This window comes from Gopherus flavomarginatus, chromosome 1 (assembly GCF_025201925.1).
Source record: "Gopherus flavomarginatus isolate rGopFla2 chromosome 1, rGopFla2.mat.asm, whole genome shotgun sequence".
In the NCBI taxonomy this organism is placed as follows: domain Eukaryota; kingdom Metazoa; phylum Chordata; order Testudines; family Testudinidae; genus Gopherus; species Gopherus flavomarginatus.
The window spans coordinates 380,017,979-380,034,873 of record NC_066617.1 but is presented as its reverse complement, the minus strand read 5'-3'; the positions used below and the strand labels follow the sequence as shown (position 1 = coordinate 380,034,873).

Genomic DNA, 16,895 nt, shown 5'->3' with positions numbered 1-16,895 from the left:
CCACCTGTGGACAGTCCCAGCCCAGCAGGGTCTCAGGGCAGGCCCAGCTGGAATTTCCTTCTCTCGCCTAATAAAGAGAGGATGCCCTCAGTGTGAGGGGGCGGGGCCTGTGTGATTCCCCCCCTCCAGGGCAGGCAAGGTCTGGAGCCTCTGTGCATCCCGGCTCAGGGATTCCACTCCCCTCTCCCTACCCACGGTCACTCCTGTTAGACCTGCCCAGCTCAGGCCATCCCCAATTTCCCTTGGCCATGGACTCCGTCACTCTCTCCCTGACCTTTGCAGGACCATGTTAGGCCTCATCGTTCTTTTGATGTTCTGGTTCTCCTGCAGCAGTTCCTTCACGATGTGTGCAGTGTCTTCAGTGGTGTACAGGCCAGGGTAGGTGCCCTCTCTCATCAGATCCACCAACTTCTGCATGGTGCCCAGCCCCACCCCCTGGTGCACCAGCACCACGACTCTCGTGTCCAGGATCCCAGCCTGCCAGCTGGCTTTCCTGATCAGCTCCCTCACCTCCCGCTCCCCTGCCTGCCCCGTCAGCTCAAAGAGCTGGGAGGCAGTGACATGGGCAGCCAAGGCCACCAGGGACCTCCTGCCGGTGGAGAGGTGCAGGGAGAGGAGGGCGCCGTGCCCCTCTGGGCAGCACAGCACCCGCAGCAGGCGCACCAGGTGCTGGGTGACTTCTCTGCACAGCACAAAGCCCCTGGGGAGGAAGGCGCTGAGCTGCTGTTGGATGGCGTCCCAGCACCTCTCGTGGTAGAGGCTCTCCCGGCTGGGGGAGGCCAGCGCCAGCTCCCTGCTGAAGAGGATGTTGCGCACGTCCTCCCCTGGCAGCAGCAGGAGGTGGGAAGGCAGCAGGGGCTTGGTGTTGTCCTTCTTGGTAGAGTGCCTGCGCTTGCTCTTCAGAGGGGTGGTCTGGCGGGCGCTGGTGCGGCGCCCCATGGCCAGGTGCTGCTCCTGGAAGTGAGGGCGCAGGGCTGGAGAGGGCTGGATGGAAGCCACTCTCCTCATCCCAGTCACCTCTGTCCCCTCGGGCTCCAGTGCGGCCAGGGCAGAGTCCCCAGAGGGCGCTGCGTCCGGCCGGTCCAGGGCCAGGGCGGGGGCCTGGTCTATGGGATCGAAGGCGTCTGGGCAGTCCCCATCGCTGCTGCTCTGCGAGGAAGGCTCCTCATGGCTCTCAGCGCCCAGCTCCATGGCAGCGTCTTTCCCGGCGAGCTCCGTGTCGCTCCTGGCTCGCTCGCACTGCTGCGGCTCCCTGTCGCTGGTGGTGATCACCCTCAGCACGCTCCTCTTGGTGCAGAAGCTGCTGGCAGCCACATCCAGCAGCAGCTGCCCACTCTCCTGCCGCTCGCGCTCCGACAGCAGCGGGTCGCAGAAGGTGCGCAGCGACTCGTGCAGCCAGAGACGGACGATGACCCGGGTGCTCAGCGTGAGGCTCAGGCTTATCCCCGGCTGGCCTCGCTTTGAAGCCTTTGGTGCGCTGGGGTCCTCCAAGGGGCTGGTGAGGTGGATCCCGGGGCAGGGCCGCAGGAGAAAGAGGCCCCTGAGAACCTTCTCGATGTGGTGGTAGGAAAAGTGGTAGGGGGAGCAGGCGGGGGAGGGGCGGAACCTGGCCTTCACGGCCTCGTACACGTCCACAGTGGCCCCCACCAGGGCAGTGGCCAGCTCGCTGTGCCTGGCCAGGAGGGGGAACTTCTCCAGCCAGGCCAGGACCAGGGGGCTGTGGATGCTGATCAGAGACTCCCTGGAGACGCTGGGGAGCGAGAGGATGCTGCAGAGCCGAGTGAAGCGAGGGGAGAGGGGGTGCACGCCAATTGCTGGAGCAGCCACCAAGCCAAAGCAATTGAACTCTGCTGAAGGGATGTGTCGGAGCTCCAGGCTCTCGGTGCCGTAGACCTCCTGGTGGGAGAGGGCCTGGCGCAGGGTCTCCACCACGGGGTGACTCCCCTGCCTGGCATCTGGGAGAGAAAGGACCATCACGCCTTGGAGCAGCCTGCCTAGCCCTCCCACAGCCACCCACAGGCTCTTCTGGGAGCCAAGTGCCAGGGGCAGGACACACTAACACAGACAGCCCTGGGAACCTAAACACCCCTGGGTGACTGAGCCCAGCCTTGCAGACCCCTGGGGCAGGGGGTGTCTGGCCCCAGCGAAGGGGAGCCAGGCCGAGGCAGGGGGAGCCGGGCCCCTCAGAGCCCTGGGGCGGTGGTTGTCTGGCCCCTGCCAGGGGGTGTCTGGCCCCAGCGAAGGGGAGCCAGGCCGAGGCAGGGGGAGCCGGGCCCCGCAGAGCCCTGGGGCGGTGGTTGTCTGGCCCCTGCCAGGGGGTGTCTGGCCGCAACAATGGGGAGCCAGGCCCAGCCAGGGGGAGACGGGCCCCGCAGAGCTCTGGGGCAGGGGGTGTCTGCTCCAGCAATAGGGAGCCAGACCAAGGCAGGGGGAGCCAGGCCATGCAGAGCCCTGGGGTTGGGGGTGTCTGGCTCCAGCAATGGGGAGCCAGGCTGAGGCAGGGAAGCTGGGCCCCGCAGAGCCCTGGGGAACAGGGTGTCCAGCTCCAGCGATGGGGAGCCAGGCCCAGCCAGGGAGAGCCGGGCCCCGCAGAGCCCTGGGGCGGTGGTTGTCTGGCTCCTGCCAGGGGGTGTCTGGCCCCAGCGAAGGGGAGCCAGGCCGAGGCAGGGGGAGCCAGGCCCCGCAGAGCCCTGGGGCGGTGGTTGTCTGGCCCCTGCCAGGGGGTGTCTGGCCGCAACAATGGGGAGCCAGGCCCAGCCAGGGGGAGACGGGCCCCGCAGAGCTCTGGGGCAGGGGGTGTCTGCTCCAGCAATAGGGAGCCAGACCAAGGCAGGGGGAGCCAGGCCATGCAGAGCCCTGGGGTTGGGGGTGTCTGGCTCCAGCAATGGGGAGCCAGGCTGAGGCAGGGAAGCTGGGCCCCGCAGAGCCCTGGGGAACAGGGTGTCCAGCTCCAGCGATGGGGAGCCAGGCCCAGCCAGGGAGAGCCGGGCCCCGCAGAGCCCTGGGGCGGTGGGTGTCTGGCCCCTGCCAGGGGGTGTCTGGCCCCAGCGAAGGGGAGCCAGGCCAAGGCAGGGGGAGTCAGGCCCTGTAGAGCTCTGGGGCAGGGGGTGTCTAGCTCCAGCGATGGGGAGCCAGGCCCAGCCAGGGGGAGCCGGGCCCCGCAGAGCTCTGGGGCAGGGGGTGTCTGGCCCCAGCGATGGGGAGCCAGGCCAAGGCAGGGGGAGTCAGGCCCTGTAGAGCTCTGGGGCAGGGGGTGTCTAGCTCCAGCGATGGGGAGCCAGGCCCAGCCATGGGGAGCTGGGCCCCACAGAGCTCTGGGGCACAGGGTGTCCAGCTCCAGCGATGGGGAGCCAGGCTGAGGCAGGGGAGCTGGGCACTGCAGAGCCCTGGGGTGGTGGGTGTCTGGCCCCAGCAATGGGGAGCCAGGCCCCGCCAGAGGGAGCCGGGCCCCGCAGAGCCCTGGGGCGGTGGGTGTCTGGCCCCAGTGATGCGGAACCAGGCTGAGGCAGGGGGAGCCGGGCCCCGCAGAGCCCTGGGGCGGTGGGTGTCTGGCCCCAGTGATGGGGAACCAGGCTGAGGCAGGGGGAGCCGGGCCCCGCAGAGCCCTGGGGCGGTGGGTGTCTGGCCCCAGCGATGGGGAGCCAGGCCCCTCCAGGGGGAGCTGGGCCCCGCAGAGCTCTGGGGCAGGGGGTGTCTGGCCCCAGCGATGGGGAGCCAGGCTGAGGCAGAGGGAGCCGGGCCCCGCAGAGCCCTGGGGTTGGGGGTGTCTGGCCCCAGCGATGGAGAGCCAGGCCGAGGCAGGGGGAGTCAGGCCCTGTAGAGCTCTGGGGCAGGAGGTGTCTAGCTCCAGCGATGGGGAGCCAGGCCCAGCCAGGGGGAGCTGGGCCCCACAGAGCTCTGGGGCACAGGGTGTCCAGTTCCAGCGATGGGGAGCCAGGCCCAGCCAGGGGGAGCCAGGCTTTGCAGAGCCCTGGGGAGGGGGCATCCGGCCCCAGTGATGGGGAGTCAGGCCTTGCAGAGGGAGCCAGGCCTTGCAGAGCCCTGGGGCATGGGGTGTCTGGCCCCAGCAATGGGGAGCCAGGCCGAGGCAGGGGGAGCTGGGCACCGCAGAGCCCTGGGGCAGTGGGTGTCTGGCCCCTGCCAGGGGGTGTCTGGCCCCAGCGGTGGGGAGCCAGGCCCAGCCAGAGGGAGCTGGACCCCACAGAGCTTTGGGGTAGGGGGTGTCCAGCTCCAGCGATGGGGAGGCAGGCCAAGGCAGGGGGAGCCAGGCCCCGCAGGGCCCTGGGGCAGGGGGTGTATAGGCCAAGGATGGGGAGCAGGGCCTTGCCAAGCCATGGGGGAGCCAGGCCTCACAGAAGATATGTGGCCATTTCCAGCTCATCCCAGGGCAATGTCTGACGTGAGGATGGGGCTCACCCAGCTCGGCGGCGTGCAGGTCATCCAGCAGGAGCAGGTAGCAGCTCCTCCTGCCCCTGGTGCCAGGGGCCCGGGATCCAGGGAGGCCGGTGAACAGGGCCTTGTCCCGCATGCTGCTTAGGATCTGGCTCTCCAGCAGCCGGCGCATGTAGCCCGCACTGAGGGCAGGCGAGATGGCGACACGATGGTAGGAGTGATTGGGCTGGATCATCAGCTCCGCGAAGGACGACTTGCCGCAGCCAGGCTCCCCGGCCAGGAGCACTGGCTGCCTCGAACCCAGGAGCAGGTCCAGCACGTAGAGGAACCGCTCGTACTGCAGAGCAGAGAGACCGTGCCAGGGAGGGGGACATGGGACTGTGTAGCATTGACCAGAGGGAAGCACCATAGAGACCTTGGGCACATCAGAGAGCAGGGGATCGAAGGCGACGTGCCACCTCTCCTGGCTGCATGGGGCTGTTGGAAGAGCTCCCAGCCTTGCCCCCTCTGTGCCTCTAGCATCTGACCTCTCCTTTGGCGTCCCAGTTGCCATCCAGCAACTCTGGCCCTCGTTGACAGTGGGAATGTTACAGTGTGTGATGGTCCTGGATGGACCTAGGGCAGAATGGGGCAGCTCCCGGGGACCCCCCTGGGGGCCAGTCGTATCTGGGGCAGCTCCCAGGGACCCCCAGAACCTGGCCATACCTGGAGCATGACAGGGCCTGTCCTGGGGACCGCTGGGGCCTGGCTGTACATGGGGCGGAATGGGGCAGGCTCCTCGGGACCCCTGGGACCTGGCCATACCTGGGGCAGGATGGGGCAGCTCCTGGCACCCCTGGTCCTGGCTGTGACATTGATATAATCTGGGACCATACAGAACATAGTTGCAACCAAGGTCGTGTAGTGGCACCAGATCTTATGTAAAGGGGGTCATATAAGGTGTCTAAGACCAGGTTATGGGTTGCTGGTTATGATTATGGTGTCTGTGTGCATGTGTCATTTTGTAGTTGAAGTTATGAATATTGGCTCTGTTCTGTCTGTACTTCAAACTTGTGCTGTGCTTCTGGGAGACATCCTAGACAAGTTAGTTAGCTCTGCCTAGCCTGCTTGATGGCCCATTAAGGACCATCAGCTACATAATTGACCCATGGAGAGGAGGCAGATACGCCTTGTAACTTAGCAAAGTGCAGGGACTTGCCCATGTGACTCCAGACTCCATTTTGCTGTAATTTTCCACAATAAGAACAAAGAGGTTCTTACACCTGGAAAAGCCTATATAAGGCTGATGCCTCATCTCCATCTTGTCTTCAGTCCTGCTTCTTACCTCTGGAGGGACTTTGCTACAAACTGAAGCTCTGAACAAAGGACTGAATGACCCATCCCAGCGGAGGATGTACTCCAGAGACTTGATTTGAACCTGCAGTTTACTCCATCACTGCTACAAGCCTGAACCAAGAACTTTGCCATCACTGTATGTAACTGATTACATTTAACCAATTCTGGCTCTCATCTTATCTTTTTCCTTTTATGAATAATCCTTTAGATTTTAGATTCTAAAGGATTGGCAACAGCGTGATTTGTGGGTAAGATCTGATGTGTATATTGACCTGGGTGTGGGGCTTGATTCTGTGGGATCAAGAGAACCGTTTTCTTTTACTGGGGTGTTGGTTTTCATAACCATTCATCCCCAGGACAGGTGGCACTGGTGGTGATACTGGGAGACTGGAGTATGTAAGGGAATTGCTTGTGTGACTTGTGGTTAGCCAGTGGTGTAAGACCAAAGTCCTCGTTGTCTGGCTGGTTTGGTGCCTTAGAGGTGGAAAAACCCCAGCCTAGGGCTGTGACTGCCCTGTTTGAGCACTTGGTCCTGAATTGGCACTCTCAGTTGTGTCCCGCCAGAACCGCATCGTCACACTGCCCATACCCAGGCCAGGATGGGGGCAGCTCACAGCACCAGACTGTACCTGGGGCAGGATGGGGCAGCTCCTGGGGGACCCCACTGCCCAGGCCTGGCCGTACCTAGGGCAGGATGGGGCAGCTCCTGGGGGACCCCCCTGCCCAGGCCTGGCTGTACCTGGGGCAGGATGGGGCAGCTCCTAGGGACCCACGGGCCTGGCCGTACCTAGGGCAGGATGGGGCAGCTCCTGGGGGACCCCCCTGCCCAGGCCTGGCTGTACCTGGGGCAGGATGGGTCAGCTCCTGGGGACCCACGGGCCTGGTCATACCTGGGGCAGGATGGTGAAGCTCACAGGAACTGCCTTGATTCTGCCGGACAGATACTTCCCATCAAAGACCTCCAGTTTCCCATCCTCAGGCTGGGGATAGAGGTCAAAGACAGAGTTGGCTGAAGGCAGCTCTATGGTGTAGCTGCTGCTGTACAGGACTCTACGGGCAAAGCTGTCAAAGAGGGCCCAGTGTCTGCAAAAAATAGAGTCAGAGAGATGGACAGCAAAGGGGAGAGTGCCCTGAGCTGGCCCCACATTGCCCCTGCTGTAACTGCTAGACCCACTTTGCTCCCAGAGCCAGGCTAGAAGCCAGGAGTCCTGGCTCCCTGCTCTGCTCCATAGACCCCACTTCCCTCCCCTCCCCAGGAGTCCTGGCTCCCTACTCTGCTCCATAGACCCCACTCCACTCCTCTCCCTTCCCCAGGAATCCTGGTTCCCTGCTCTGCTCCATAGACCCCCCTCCCCTCCCCTCCCCTCTCCAGGAGCCCCGGCTCCCTGCTCTGCTCCATAGACCCCCCTCCCCTCCCCTCTCCAGGAGCCCCGGCTCCCTGCTCTGCTCCATAGACCCCACTCCCCTTCCCTCCCCTCCCCTCCCCAGCGTCCACATTCTACTGCTTCCACCTCCCGGTGCTGCTCACTCATCATCCCCGATGCCATGGCTAGAGGGAGAAGGGCCACGAATGGCCCAGCCCCAGGAAACCCTGGCTAGTACCTGGGGTGCAGGTGGCCACTGAAACCCCAGATGTAGGCAAACACGAAGATGCTGCGGACAAGCAGGTGGTGATGGGGCGGGACAGCTTCATCCAAGCCCCAGTGTGATGAGACAGCTGAGACCCCAGCACCGCTGTTCTCCACCACTGGGGAGAGAGAGTCAGTCATCTAGAGGCAGGGGACCCCAGCATGGCCTGGCCTAGCGATGGGCCCGAGGTTCAGACTGGCCTGCCACAAGCCTTCACGGGCAATGACTGGCAGAGCAGCCGCCAAGGAGGTTCCGTGCCAGTCACCCAGGACTCCCTGGATGGTGAGATCCTGCCCCCCCCAAAGGATAGCCCCAGGCAGCCTCCACCATCAGGCCCCTTCCCTGGGGCTCTGCCTCTGCTCAGACCCTGGGGCACCCAGAATGGGGGAACTCGGCTGGTCGGGATCAGCAGCACTGGGTCTGGTTCTAATCTGGATCCTGTAAGAGCAGGGGGGCACGAGGTCATTGGTCCTGCTGGGATTCCCCTCACCTGCCTGGTCCTCCCTTCTCAGGGGCTGGGCCTTCGTCTTGTCATAGCTCAGGTGTTTGTCCAGCAAAGCCTTCAGGAGCCTGGTGAAGGTTGTAGTCTCTGGGATGCCCCAGGCTATGGGGCTGCGCAGGTCGGTGTGAGGCTGCAGCACAGAGCTGCAATGCTGCTGCAGGAAGGTGAGCGTGGGGGGGAAGACATCCTCAGCGAGGCCACGCAGCATGACCACGCTCTCCTGGCTCACGCTGTACGTGTGGTAGATGGTGGCTAGGGATGAGGCCAGCAGTGCTCGCCAGGCACACGAGCCCCCGCAGTGCAGGAGGGCGCAGTATGTGGAGATGGATGGTGAGATGTTGGAGACATCAGGCAGCTCAAAGAGGAACTTCACACCCTCTGGGGGATGGAGCCGCTGCCCACTTGGCAGGCTGAGAGTGGGCTCTACACTGAACAGCGACGAGATGGGATCCAGCCACTCGGAGCTGGCAGACCCGTCCAGCACCAGCCATTGCTGGGTGCCTGACATGCCCAGCCCAGTGGCAGGGGCTGAGGAAGCCATTCTCTGCAGGAGCCTGGAGAAAACGCCCTCCCTCCAGATGCCTCCCACAAGCCTGCCCAGGAATTCAGCAGTGCTGAGGCTGTTGGGGCAGAGGCAGACAGTGCTGATGGGCAGGTATGCCACATCCTGCCGAGTACCTGGCCTGCCCACTCCTGGCGCCAGCTCCAGGGACTCACTCACAGCCAGCCTGCTCAGCACCTTAGCCAGGGTCTTCCAGGCTGTGGTCTTGCCACTGCCAGATGGCCCCACCAGCAGGACCCCCGGCGAGCCCAGCAGGGCCTGGCAAAGCTGCACTATGGTGCTGGTGAGCTCAGGGTCTGCGTGGAGCTTGTCCTCGTGCAGCTGTGCTGTCACAGCACTCAGCAGCCTGGGGGGTGCATGAACCTCGGGGACCAGGGAGCAGGAGGCAGGGAAGACCCCTCGGAGCAGCTCCCACACTCTGCTCAGCTGGGGGTCCTCCAGGGCAGACAAGAAGGGCGAGAGGCAGAGAGCTTGGACGAGGGCAGGCTCCTCAGCCAGGCTCTCAAAGGACGACTGCTGGGCTGTGAGCTGCTCCCCGGGCTCTGGCTCTGGCCTCACCACAGGCGGATACGCAATGCCAATGGCTGCCTCAATGATCCCCTTGAACAGGGCCAGCCGGCAGGGTGCAGGGCCCGGGCCCAGCTCCCCCTGCAGCCAGAAGAAATAGCTCAGCTTCTTGGCCAGGTGTGCGGCTTCCCGGAAGCCAGCTGCCAGCAAGGTCACCTCAGCCACCTTGTGCAGGTCAGGGGGCAGCAGGGCCACGGGGCGCAAGGCCAGGCGCAGGAGCTCAGGGAGACGCTGCAGGGTGGCCAGGCACCCGTAGGTCTCCCTGACCCGCAGCAACCGCTCCCCGAAGAGGATGTTGCCCAGCACGCGGGGCTGGTACGGCTCTGCTTCATCCAGGCCCAGCTCTGGCAGGGCCCTGGCAGGCTGCTCCTGCCCCTCCCCATCGCTGCTCTTGGATTTGTGGCTGGGGGTCACCTGGCCCTTCTCTGCCTGCAGGCCCATGCAGAGCATCTGCAGGTCCAACAGGAGCTGGCTGAACCCTGACTGGACACTGGGCCCCAGCTGGTCCACAGCCTCCAGCAGCAGCCAGGCGCCGGCCTGCACAGCCCCACTCAGGTGTTGGTGGAGGCAGTCCAGGCTCATCTGCTGGGAGCAGTGCAGGGTGACAAGCTGGCGCCCCAGAGCCCTGGCCAGGTGCTGCATGGTGGCTGTCTTCCCGACCCCGTGGCAGCCCAGAGCAGCGCCACAGCGGAACTCCTCCAGGGCGAGCAATAAGCCCAGGAAGCTCCTCTCCAGCTGGGGGCTCCCCACCAGGTGGGGGCAGTTCCCCACATACTCATAGTCGTAGTGCAGGCGGATGTCAAAGATCTCGGCCCAGCAGCCGGGGGGGCTGGCAGCCCAGCTCTCAAGGGGGGCCCCGACTGCCCTGGCACTCGCGGGGTGCAGCACCAGCCGGTACTTGAGCAGTTGGGCCCAGGCAAAGGCGGTGGGTGAGTCGACCTTGTGCTGCAGCAGGTGGGCTAGCACGTCACGCTGGCGCACGGTGACAGTAAGCAGGGTCCCCAGCAGCATGCTGAGCCGGGCGCTGCCCGGCTGCCCGGCGCAGCTGCTGCGGTAGCTGCGGACATAGTGGGCCAGGGCCTCCAGCTTGAGTCGGTGCTTGAGCTTGAGGCCAGGCCTGCGCACGGGGCCGAAGAGCCGCTCCTGCACATCCGCAAACCACAAGGCCTCCTCGGCCAGCAGCACGCACTGGGCCGGGAAGCCTGTTGCCAGCTGCCCCCAGTGCTCCACCAGCAGATGCAGTGGCAGCTCGGTGGGAGCTGGGCGCTGCTCGAAGGCCACGTCGAGCTGGGGCCGCAGCGCCAGGCGCTGGGCCATGCATGCCTGCAGCAGGTGGAAGAGGGCCTCCTTCATGCCCTGCTCCAGGGCACACAACCATTTAGTGATCTTCTGGTTGAGAAGCAATGGGGAACACAGCGGCACCGTCTCCCCACAGGCTCCCACCAGGCCCGTGGCCTCTACCATGGGCAGCAGGACAGCATAGGTGGCAGGCTCTTGAGTGGTTGAGAGCTCACAGAAGGCCAGCTGGTGCACAGCTGGGAAGCAGCGGTGGGCCCAGGTGGTCACCTCCATGGGCTCCGCAGGTGAGGCCATCATAGCCACCAGCTCTGTGTTGCTGAGGAAGAAGAGGCGGGGGAAGCCCATGCGCGTAGCCTCCAGCACATACTCCAATGCGTGGATGATGAGCTGCAAGTCCTCAACCCCCTCACTCAGCATGGTCTGCAGGGGAACACCCATAAAGCGGCTCTCCCGGTTGGAGGTGGCCATAGGCATCATGCTGGATAGCACCAGGGGGTGCTTGGATGTTACCTGCATGAGCTCCCGGAACTCGCTGTCCAGCTTCTGGAACAGGCAGTCCTGGCACGAGGAAAGCAAGCATCAGCCCTGCAGAAGGGAAGCCCCAAGAGGCAGGGAACTGGAGGCACTGAGGAAGGGAGGAAGGACTCACTGGCTCGAGGCAAGGGCATGTGGTGGGGGAGACAACTCACCAGCTCACTGCTGGGCAGACTGATGTCCATCTCATACAGAATGATATTCAGGAAAACCCACTTCTGCTGGAAGCTGACCCAGACATCCAGCAGGGCTCCTGTGGAGAGAGGGGTCTGGGGGTGAGCACTGGCCCGTGTACCCTGTGAGTATACAAACCCCACACTGAAGAGGAAGGGGCTAAGGAGCTGCTCTCGGCCTAGGTGGCCCTACCCCACCACACCTGCAAAACCGACTCAGGCTGGAGGTGGAGCTTACAAAGCAGACAGCTGAGGTGAACCTGCACTGGAGCTCTTGGGCAGGGACACAACGGGAGCTCTTGCTACCTGAGGCCTGGCACTAGTGGCCTGACCAAGCTCACAGAGGAGGGACCCGTGACTCTCTGAAGGCACAGCCTTTATCTTGGTGGTTAGTTATTTACTTTATCCAGTGGGAAGAGATAGGACTGGTAGGGAGGGAGCTGCACAGCACCTGAGGGTGCAGAACTTAGCTGCCTACCATTGGGCACTGGATCAGAGACAGGTGGGTCTGGGCTCCCCTACCAACCCCTAAAGAGTGATAACAATGGAAGTCTATCCCTCAGTGGGGAACCAAGATGGGGGAAGACATTGAAGGTACAAGGGTACGGAACCCCTGAATCCCTCACTTGCCCTGACAACTCCCCACTATTGGACTCTATATATACACCCTGAAAACATGACCTGGCTGCAGGGCTGACTCACTGAGGGTATTTTGCAATGTACGCCCAGGCTCAGATAAAATCTCAGGATAAACTTCCTCACTATAAGACAATGGGCCAGGCTGCCTATGGAGGTCGTGGAAGCTCCTTCACTGGAGGTTTTCCAAAGGAGGCTGGAGCCATCTGTCTTGGATGGTTTAGACCCAACAAATCCTGCACCTTGACAGGGGATTAGACCAGATGACCCTTGCGCCATGGCCCCATCTAACCTTATGATTCTATAAAACCACTTCCAACTGCACATTCCTGGATGTCAACTTAGCACGGCACACTGGAACCCATACAGGGTATCATCAAATAATTACAACCCATACTTGATGGGACCACATCCTGAAAGAAATCTTTCCTGAACCCCCTCTTCTGATTAGGCCCCTGTGACGTTGCGGTTCTGGCGGGACACAACTGAGAGTGCCAATTCAGGACCAATTGCTCATACAGGGCAGTCACAGCCCTAGGCTGGGGTTTTTCCACCTCTAAGGCAAACCAAACCAGCCAGACAAAAAGGACTTTGGTTTCACCCCACTGGCTAACCACAAGTCACACAAGCAATTTCCTTAGACACTCCAGTCTCCCAGTATCACCACCAGTGCCACCCGTCCTGGGATGAATGGTTATGAAAACCAACACCCCAGTAAAAGAAAAAGGTTCTCTCGATCCCAAAGGACCAAGCCCCAGACCCAGGTCAATATACACATCAGATCTTACCCACAAATCACACTGTTGCCAATCCTTTAGAATCTAAAATCTAAAGGTTTATTCATAAAGGGAAAAAGATAGAGATGAGAGCTAGAATTGGTTAAATGGAATCAGTTCCATACAGTAATGGCAAAGTTCTTAGTTCAGGCTTGTAGCAGTGATGGAGTAAACTGCAGGTTCAAATCAAGTCTCTGGAGAACATCCCCCACTGGGATGGGTCCTCAGTCCCTTGTGTAGAGCTTCAGCTTGTAGCAAAATCCCTCCAGAGGTAAGAAGCAGGATTGAAGACAAAATGGAGATGAGGCCTCCGCCTTATATAGGCTTTTCCAGGTGTAAGAACACTCCTTTGTTCCTGCTGTGGAAAGTTACAGCAAAATGGAGTTTGCAGTCACATGGGCCAGTTTCTGCACACCCTGCTGAGTCACAGGGTGTAACTGCCTTCTCTGGATGGGACAATTGTGTAGGTGATGGTCCTTAATGGGCCATCAAGCAGGCTAAACAGAGCTGACACCAACTTGTCTGGGATCTTTCCCAGTAACACAGCACAAGTTTGAAATATAGACAGCCTACAGCCAATATTCATAACTTCAACTACCAAAATGATACAGACATACAGACAGCATCATCATAACCAGTAACTCATAACTTGGTCTTAGACACCTTATATGACCCCCTTTACCTAGGATTTGGTGCCACTACAGGACCTTGGTTGCAACCCATGTTCTATATGGTCCCAGTTTATATCAATAACGTCACAGCCCCAACTGGCGTATTGTGTCCGGTTCTGGGCGACATATTTCAGGAAAGATGTGGACAAATTGGAGAAAGTCCAGAGAAGAGCAACAAAAATTATTAAAGGTCTTGAAAACATGACCTATAAGGGAAGATGAAAAAATTGGGTTTGTATAGTCTGGAGAAGAGAAGACTGAGAGGGGACATGATAACAGTTTTCAAGTACATAAAAGGTTGTTATAAGCAGGAGGGAGAAAAATTGTTCTTGTTAACCTCTGAGGGTAGGACAAGAAGCAAAGGGCTTAAATTGCAGCAAGGGCAGTTTAGGTTGGACATTAGGAAAAACTTCCTGTCAGGGTGGTTAAGCACTGGAATAAATTGCCTAGGGAGGTTGTGGAATCTCCATCATTGGGGATTTTTAAGAGCAGCTTGGACAAACACCTGTCAGGGATGGTCTAGATAATACTTAGTCCTGCCTTGAGTGCAGGGGACTGGACTAGACGACCTCTCAAGGTCCCTTCCAGTTCTATGATTCTGGCCTTCAAACAACCACCCAACCTCACCAAGCTCATCATCAGAAGCAAGTTCCTGATAGACCAGGACACACAACTTGACGTGGCAGCGGACCGTGCCAGAACAACAGATGCAAAACCTGTAGACATATCTCCACTGCTGTGATGATCAATACCCCCACCCCCGGCCCCGCAACACTTCTTTCAAGATCCATGGGCTCTACACATAAATGCCCCAATAACAACTATGTGGGTGAAACCAGGCAACCAATACATCTTGAATGATCTCACACAAGAAAATGGAAAAAACAAAAACACACTATCACTTGTGGGTGAACACTTTTCACGAAGTGGTCACTCTTTATCTGACCTCTCAGTCCTCAGCCTCAAAGGAAACCTGCACAACACCTTCCAAAGACGGGCTTAATTCATAACTTTGCTAGACACTAAAAATCATGGACTGAACAGAGACACTGGATTTATGACATATCACAGTGGATATATGTCTACAATCTATAACCCACTAACCTCCACCCAGCTTCCTCCACCACACACCACTGGAGAGATGTTAACAGGCCACTTCACCTTGAATGGTCCCTTGAAATGTGCGTTAACTCCTTATGCCAAACAATCTGTCCCACCTTGTACTTAGCTGTGATGCTCTTAGCACTTTTCGCAGCCCTGAAGAAGAGCTCTGTGTAAGTTCCAGATGACTGGAAGCTGGCTAGTGTAACGTCAATTTTTAAAAAGTGCTCCAGAGGCAATCCTGGCAATTACAAGGCTCTGAGTCTAACTTCAGTACCAGGCAAGCTGGTAGAAACCATAGTAAAGAACAGAATTATCAGACACCTGGGGAAGAATCAACATGGCTTTTGTAAAGGGAAATCATGCCTCACCAATCGATTAGAATTTTATGGATAAAGGTGATCCAGTCGTATAGTGTACTTGAATTTTCAGAAAGCCTTTGACAAGGTCTCTCACCAAAGGCTCTTAGTTTCTTTAAGTGGTCATGGGAGTTGCCTGAGTTGCTCTGAACAGACTTCAGATTCTTGCCAGCAGAATCTACCCTGAATCACAGTGCAGCTTCAGAACTGAAAAGTCTGCTATCGACACGATCTTCTCACTGAGACAACTACAAGAGAAATGCAGAGAACAAAGAAGCCCCTCTACATAACCTTCATCGATCTCACAAAGGCTTTTGACCTTGCCAGTAGAAGTGGACTATTCACATTTCCAGAAAAGATTAGATGTCCACCCAAGCTCTAAAGAGGGAGGGAGGGGGAACGCGGCATACTCAGGGAAGAGGTGGGGCCAGGGTGGAGACTTGGGGAAGGGTCCAATAACGGCAGGGAGGAGGCAGAGACTTTGGGAAACGGGTTGGAATGGGGAGGGGAGAGGGTGGGGTGGGGCAGGGGTGGAGTTGGGGTGGGGGTGGAGGAGGGGTTGAGCACCCACCAGTGCCAGGAAAAGTTGGTGCCTATGCAGTCAATGTAAACAAAAGGTCTCACGGCCTGCCAGCAGATTACCCTGATGGGCCATGTGCTGAAGGTTGCCAACTCCTGCTCTATGTGGAGATAGGACATTTCGACTGGCGTTGCAGATTGCTCATAGTTCTAGGAGATTGAGGTGTAAGATGGATTTTGTGAACGACCATCTGCCCTGCACTGTGTGATCATGGAGATGTGCTCCCCAATCGATTAGGGAGGCATTGGTTGATAGGATCACAGTTGATGTTGGTTGGAGGAAAGAAATTTCTACACAGACATTGTTGGGCTGTGTCCACCACAGTAATGAATCCTTGACTTGCATCAGCATGGATAAGAGTTTGTGGAGGCTGTATTTGTGGGGAAGATATACTGTACGGAACCATGCCTGAAGACACTGCATGTGTAGTCTTGCGTGCCTGACCACAAACATGGCCATGTGGCCTAGAAGTTAGAGACGGGTTCTGGCAGCGATCTGAGGGCAGACCCATGCATTGGATACCAGATCTGTTATAGCCGAGAATCTGTGAAGTGATAGGAAGGCTCTGGCTTGTATGGCATCCAATAGTGTGACGATGAATTCCAGCTGTTGTACTGGCATTAAAGTGGACTCTTCTAGATTCAGGAGGAGGCCTAGTTTCATGACCAGGTCCATCGTTATGTGGACAGCTTGGAGAGTGTCAGTTTCAGATGGGGCCTTGAGGAGTCAGTTGCCCCAGTATGGAAAAATGATGACTCCTTGTTTTCTGAGGTAGGCAGCAACTACCGCCAGGACCTTGGAGAACACCCGAGGCACTGTGGACAGCCCGAAGGGCAATATTTTATACTGGCAGTGGTCATCGCCCATGACGAATCAGGGTGTACTGTAATATGAAAGTATGCGTCTTGGAGGTCGAGGGCTGAGAACCAGTCCCCCTGTTCTAGTGCTGGGATAATAGTGGAAAGGGTAACCATCTTAAAATGTTGCAGTTTGACAAACTTCTTTAGATTGCGAAGGTCCAGGATAGGTCACAGCCACTGAATTTCTTCTAGATCAGGAAATAGTGGGAGTAGAAATCCTGTCCCACTTGCTGGGAAGGGACCAGTTCTATGGCTCCCAGGTGCAGAAGAGGATTTATTTCTCCCCATAGAATGGAATTGTGAGAGGGGTCCCTGAAGAGGGACAGGGAGGAGGGATGGTGGGTGGGATAGATAGGAAGGAGATGGAGTATCCTTCCTTGATTATTTCTAGGACCCACTTGTCTGAGGTGATGAGTCTCCAATATGGGGAAAATCGAGTTCCCCTACAGGTTTTTGTATATTGCCATTCCTAATATCTGATTTGTGTCCATTTATCCTTTTCCATAGGGACTGTCCAGTTTGGCCGATGTACATAGCAGAGGGGCATTGCTGGTACATGATGATGTATATTACATTGGTGGAAGTGCAGGTGAATGAACCGGTGATGGTGTGGCTGATCTGGTTAGGTCCTGTGATGGTGTCGCTGGTGTAGATATGTGGGCAAAGCTGGCATCAAGGTTTGTTGTATGGATTGGTTCCTGAGCTAGAGTTACTATGGTGCGGTGTGCAGTTACTGGTGAGAATATGCTTCAGGCTGACAGGTTGCCTGTGGGCGAGGACTTATCTGCCACCCAAGGCCTGTGAAAGTGTGGGATCATTGTCCAGGATGGGTTGTAGATCCCTGATGATGCATTGGAGAGGTTTTAGCTGGGGACTGTATGTGATGGCCAGTGGAGTTCTGTGGGAACTCCTGTTCCCT

General features: G+C 58.6%; 1 protein-coding gene across 1 annotated transcript in view; it reads right to left on the bottom strand.

The window, feature by feature from the left end:
- Positions 1-16,895, bottom strand: part of DNHD1 (dynein heavy chain domain 1) — a 214,348-nt gene that overhangs the window by 62,800 nt on the left and 134,653 nt on the right. The window contains 6 exon segments of the mRNA XM_050924629.1: positions 275-1,955; positions 4,417-4,729; positions 6,618-6,810; positions 7,330-7,474; positions 7,847-10,844; positions 10,976-11,073. Coding sequence (XP_050780586.1) covers positions 275-1,955; positions 4,417-4,729; positions 6,618-6,810; positions 7,330-7,474; positions 7,847-10,844; positions 10,976-11,073 — 5,428 coding nt within the window.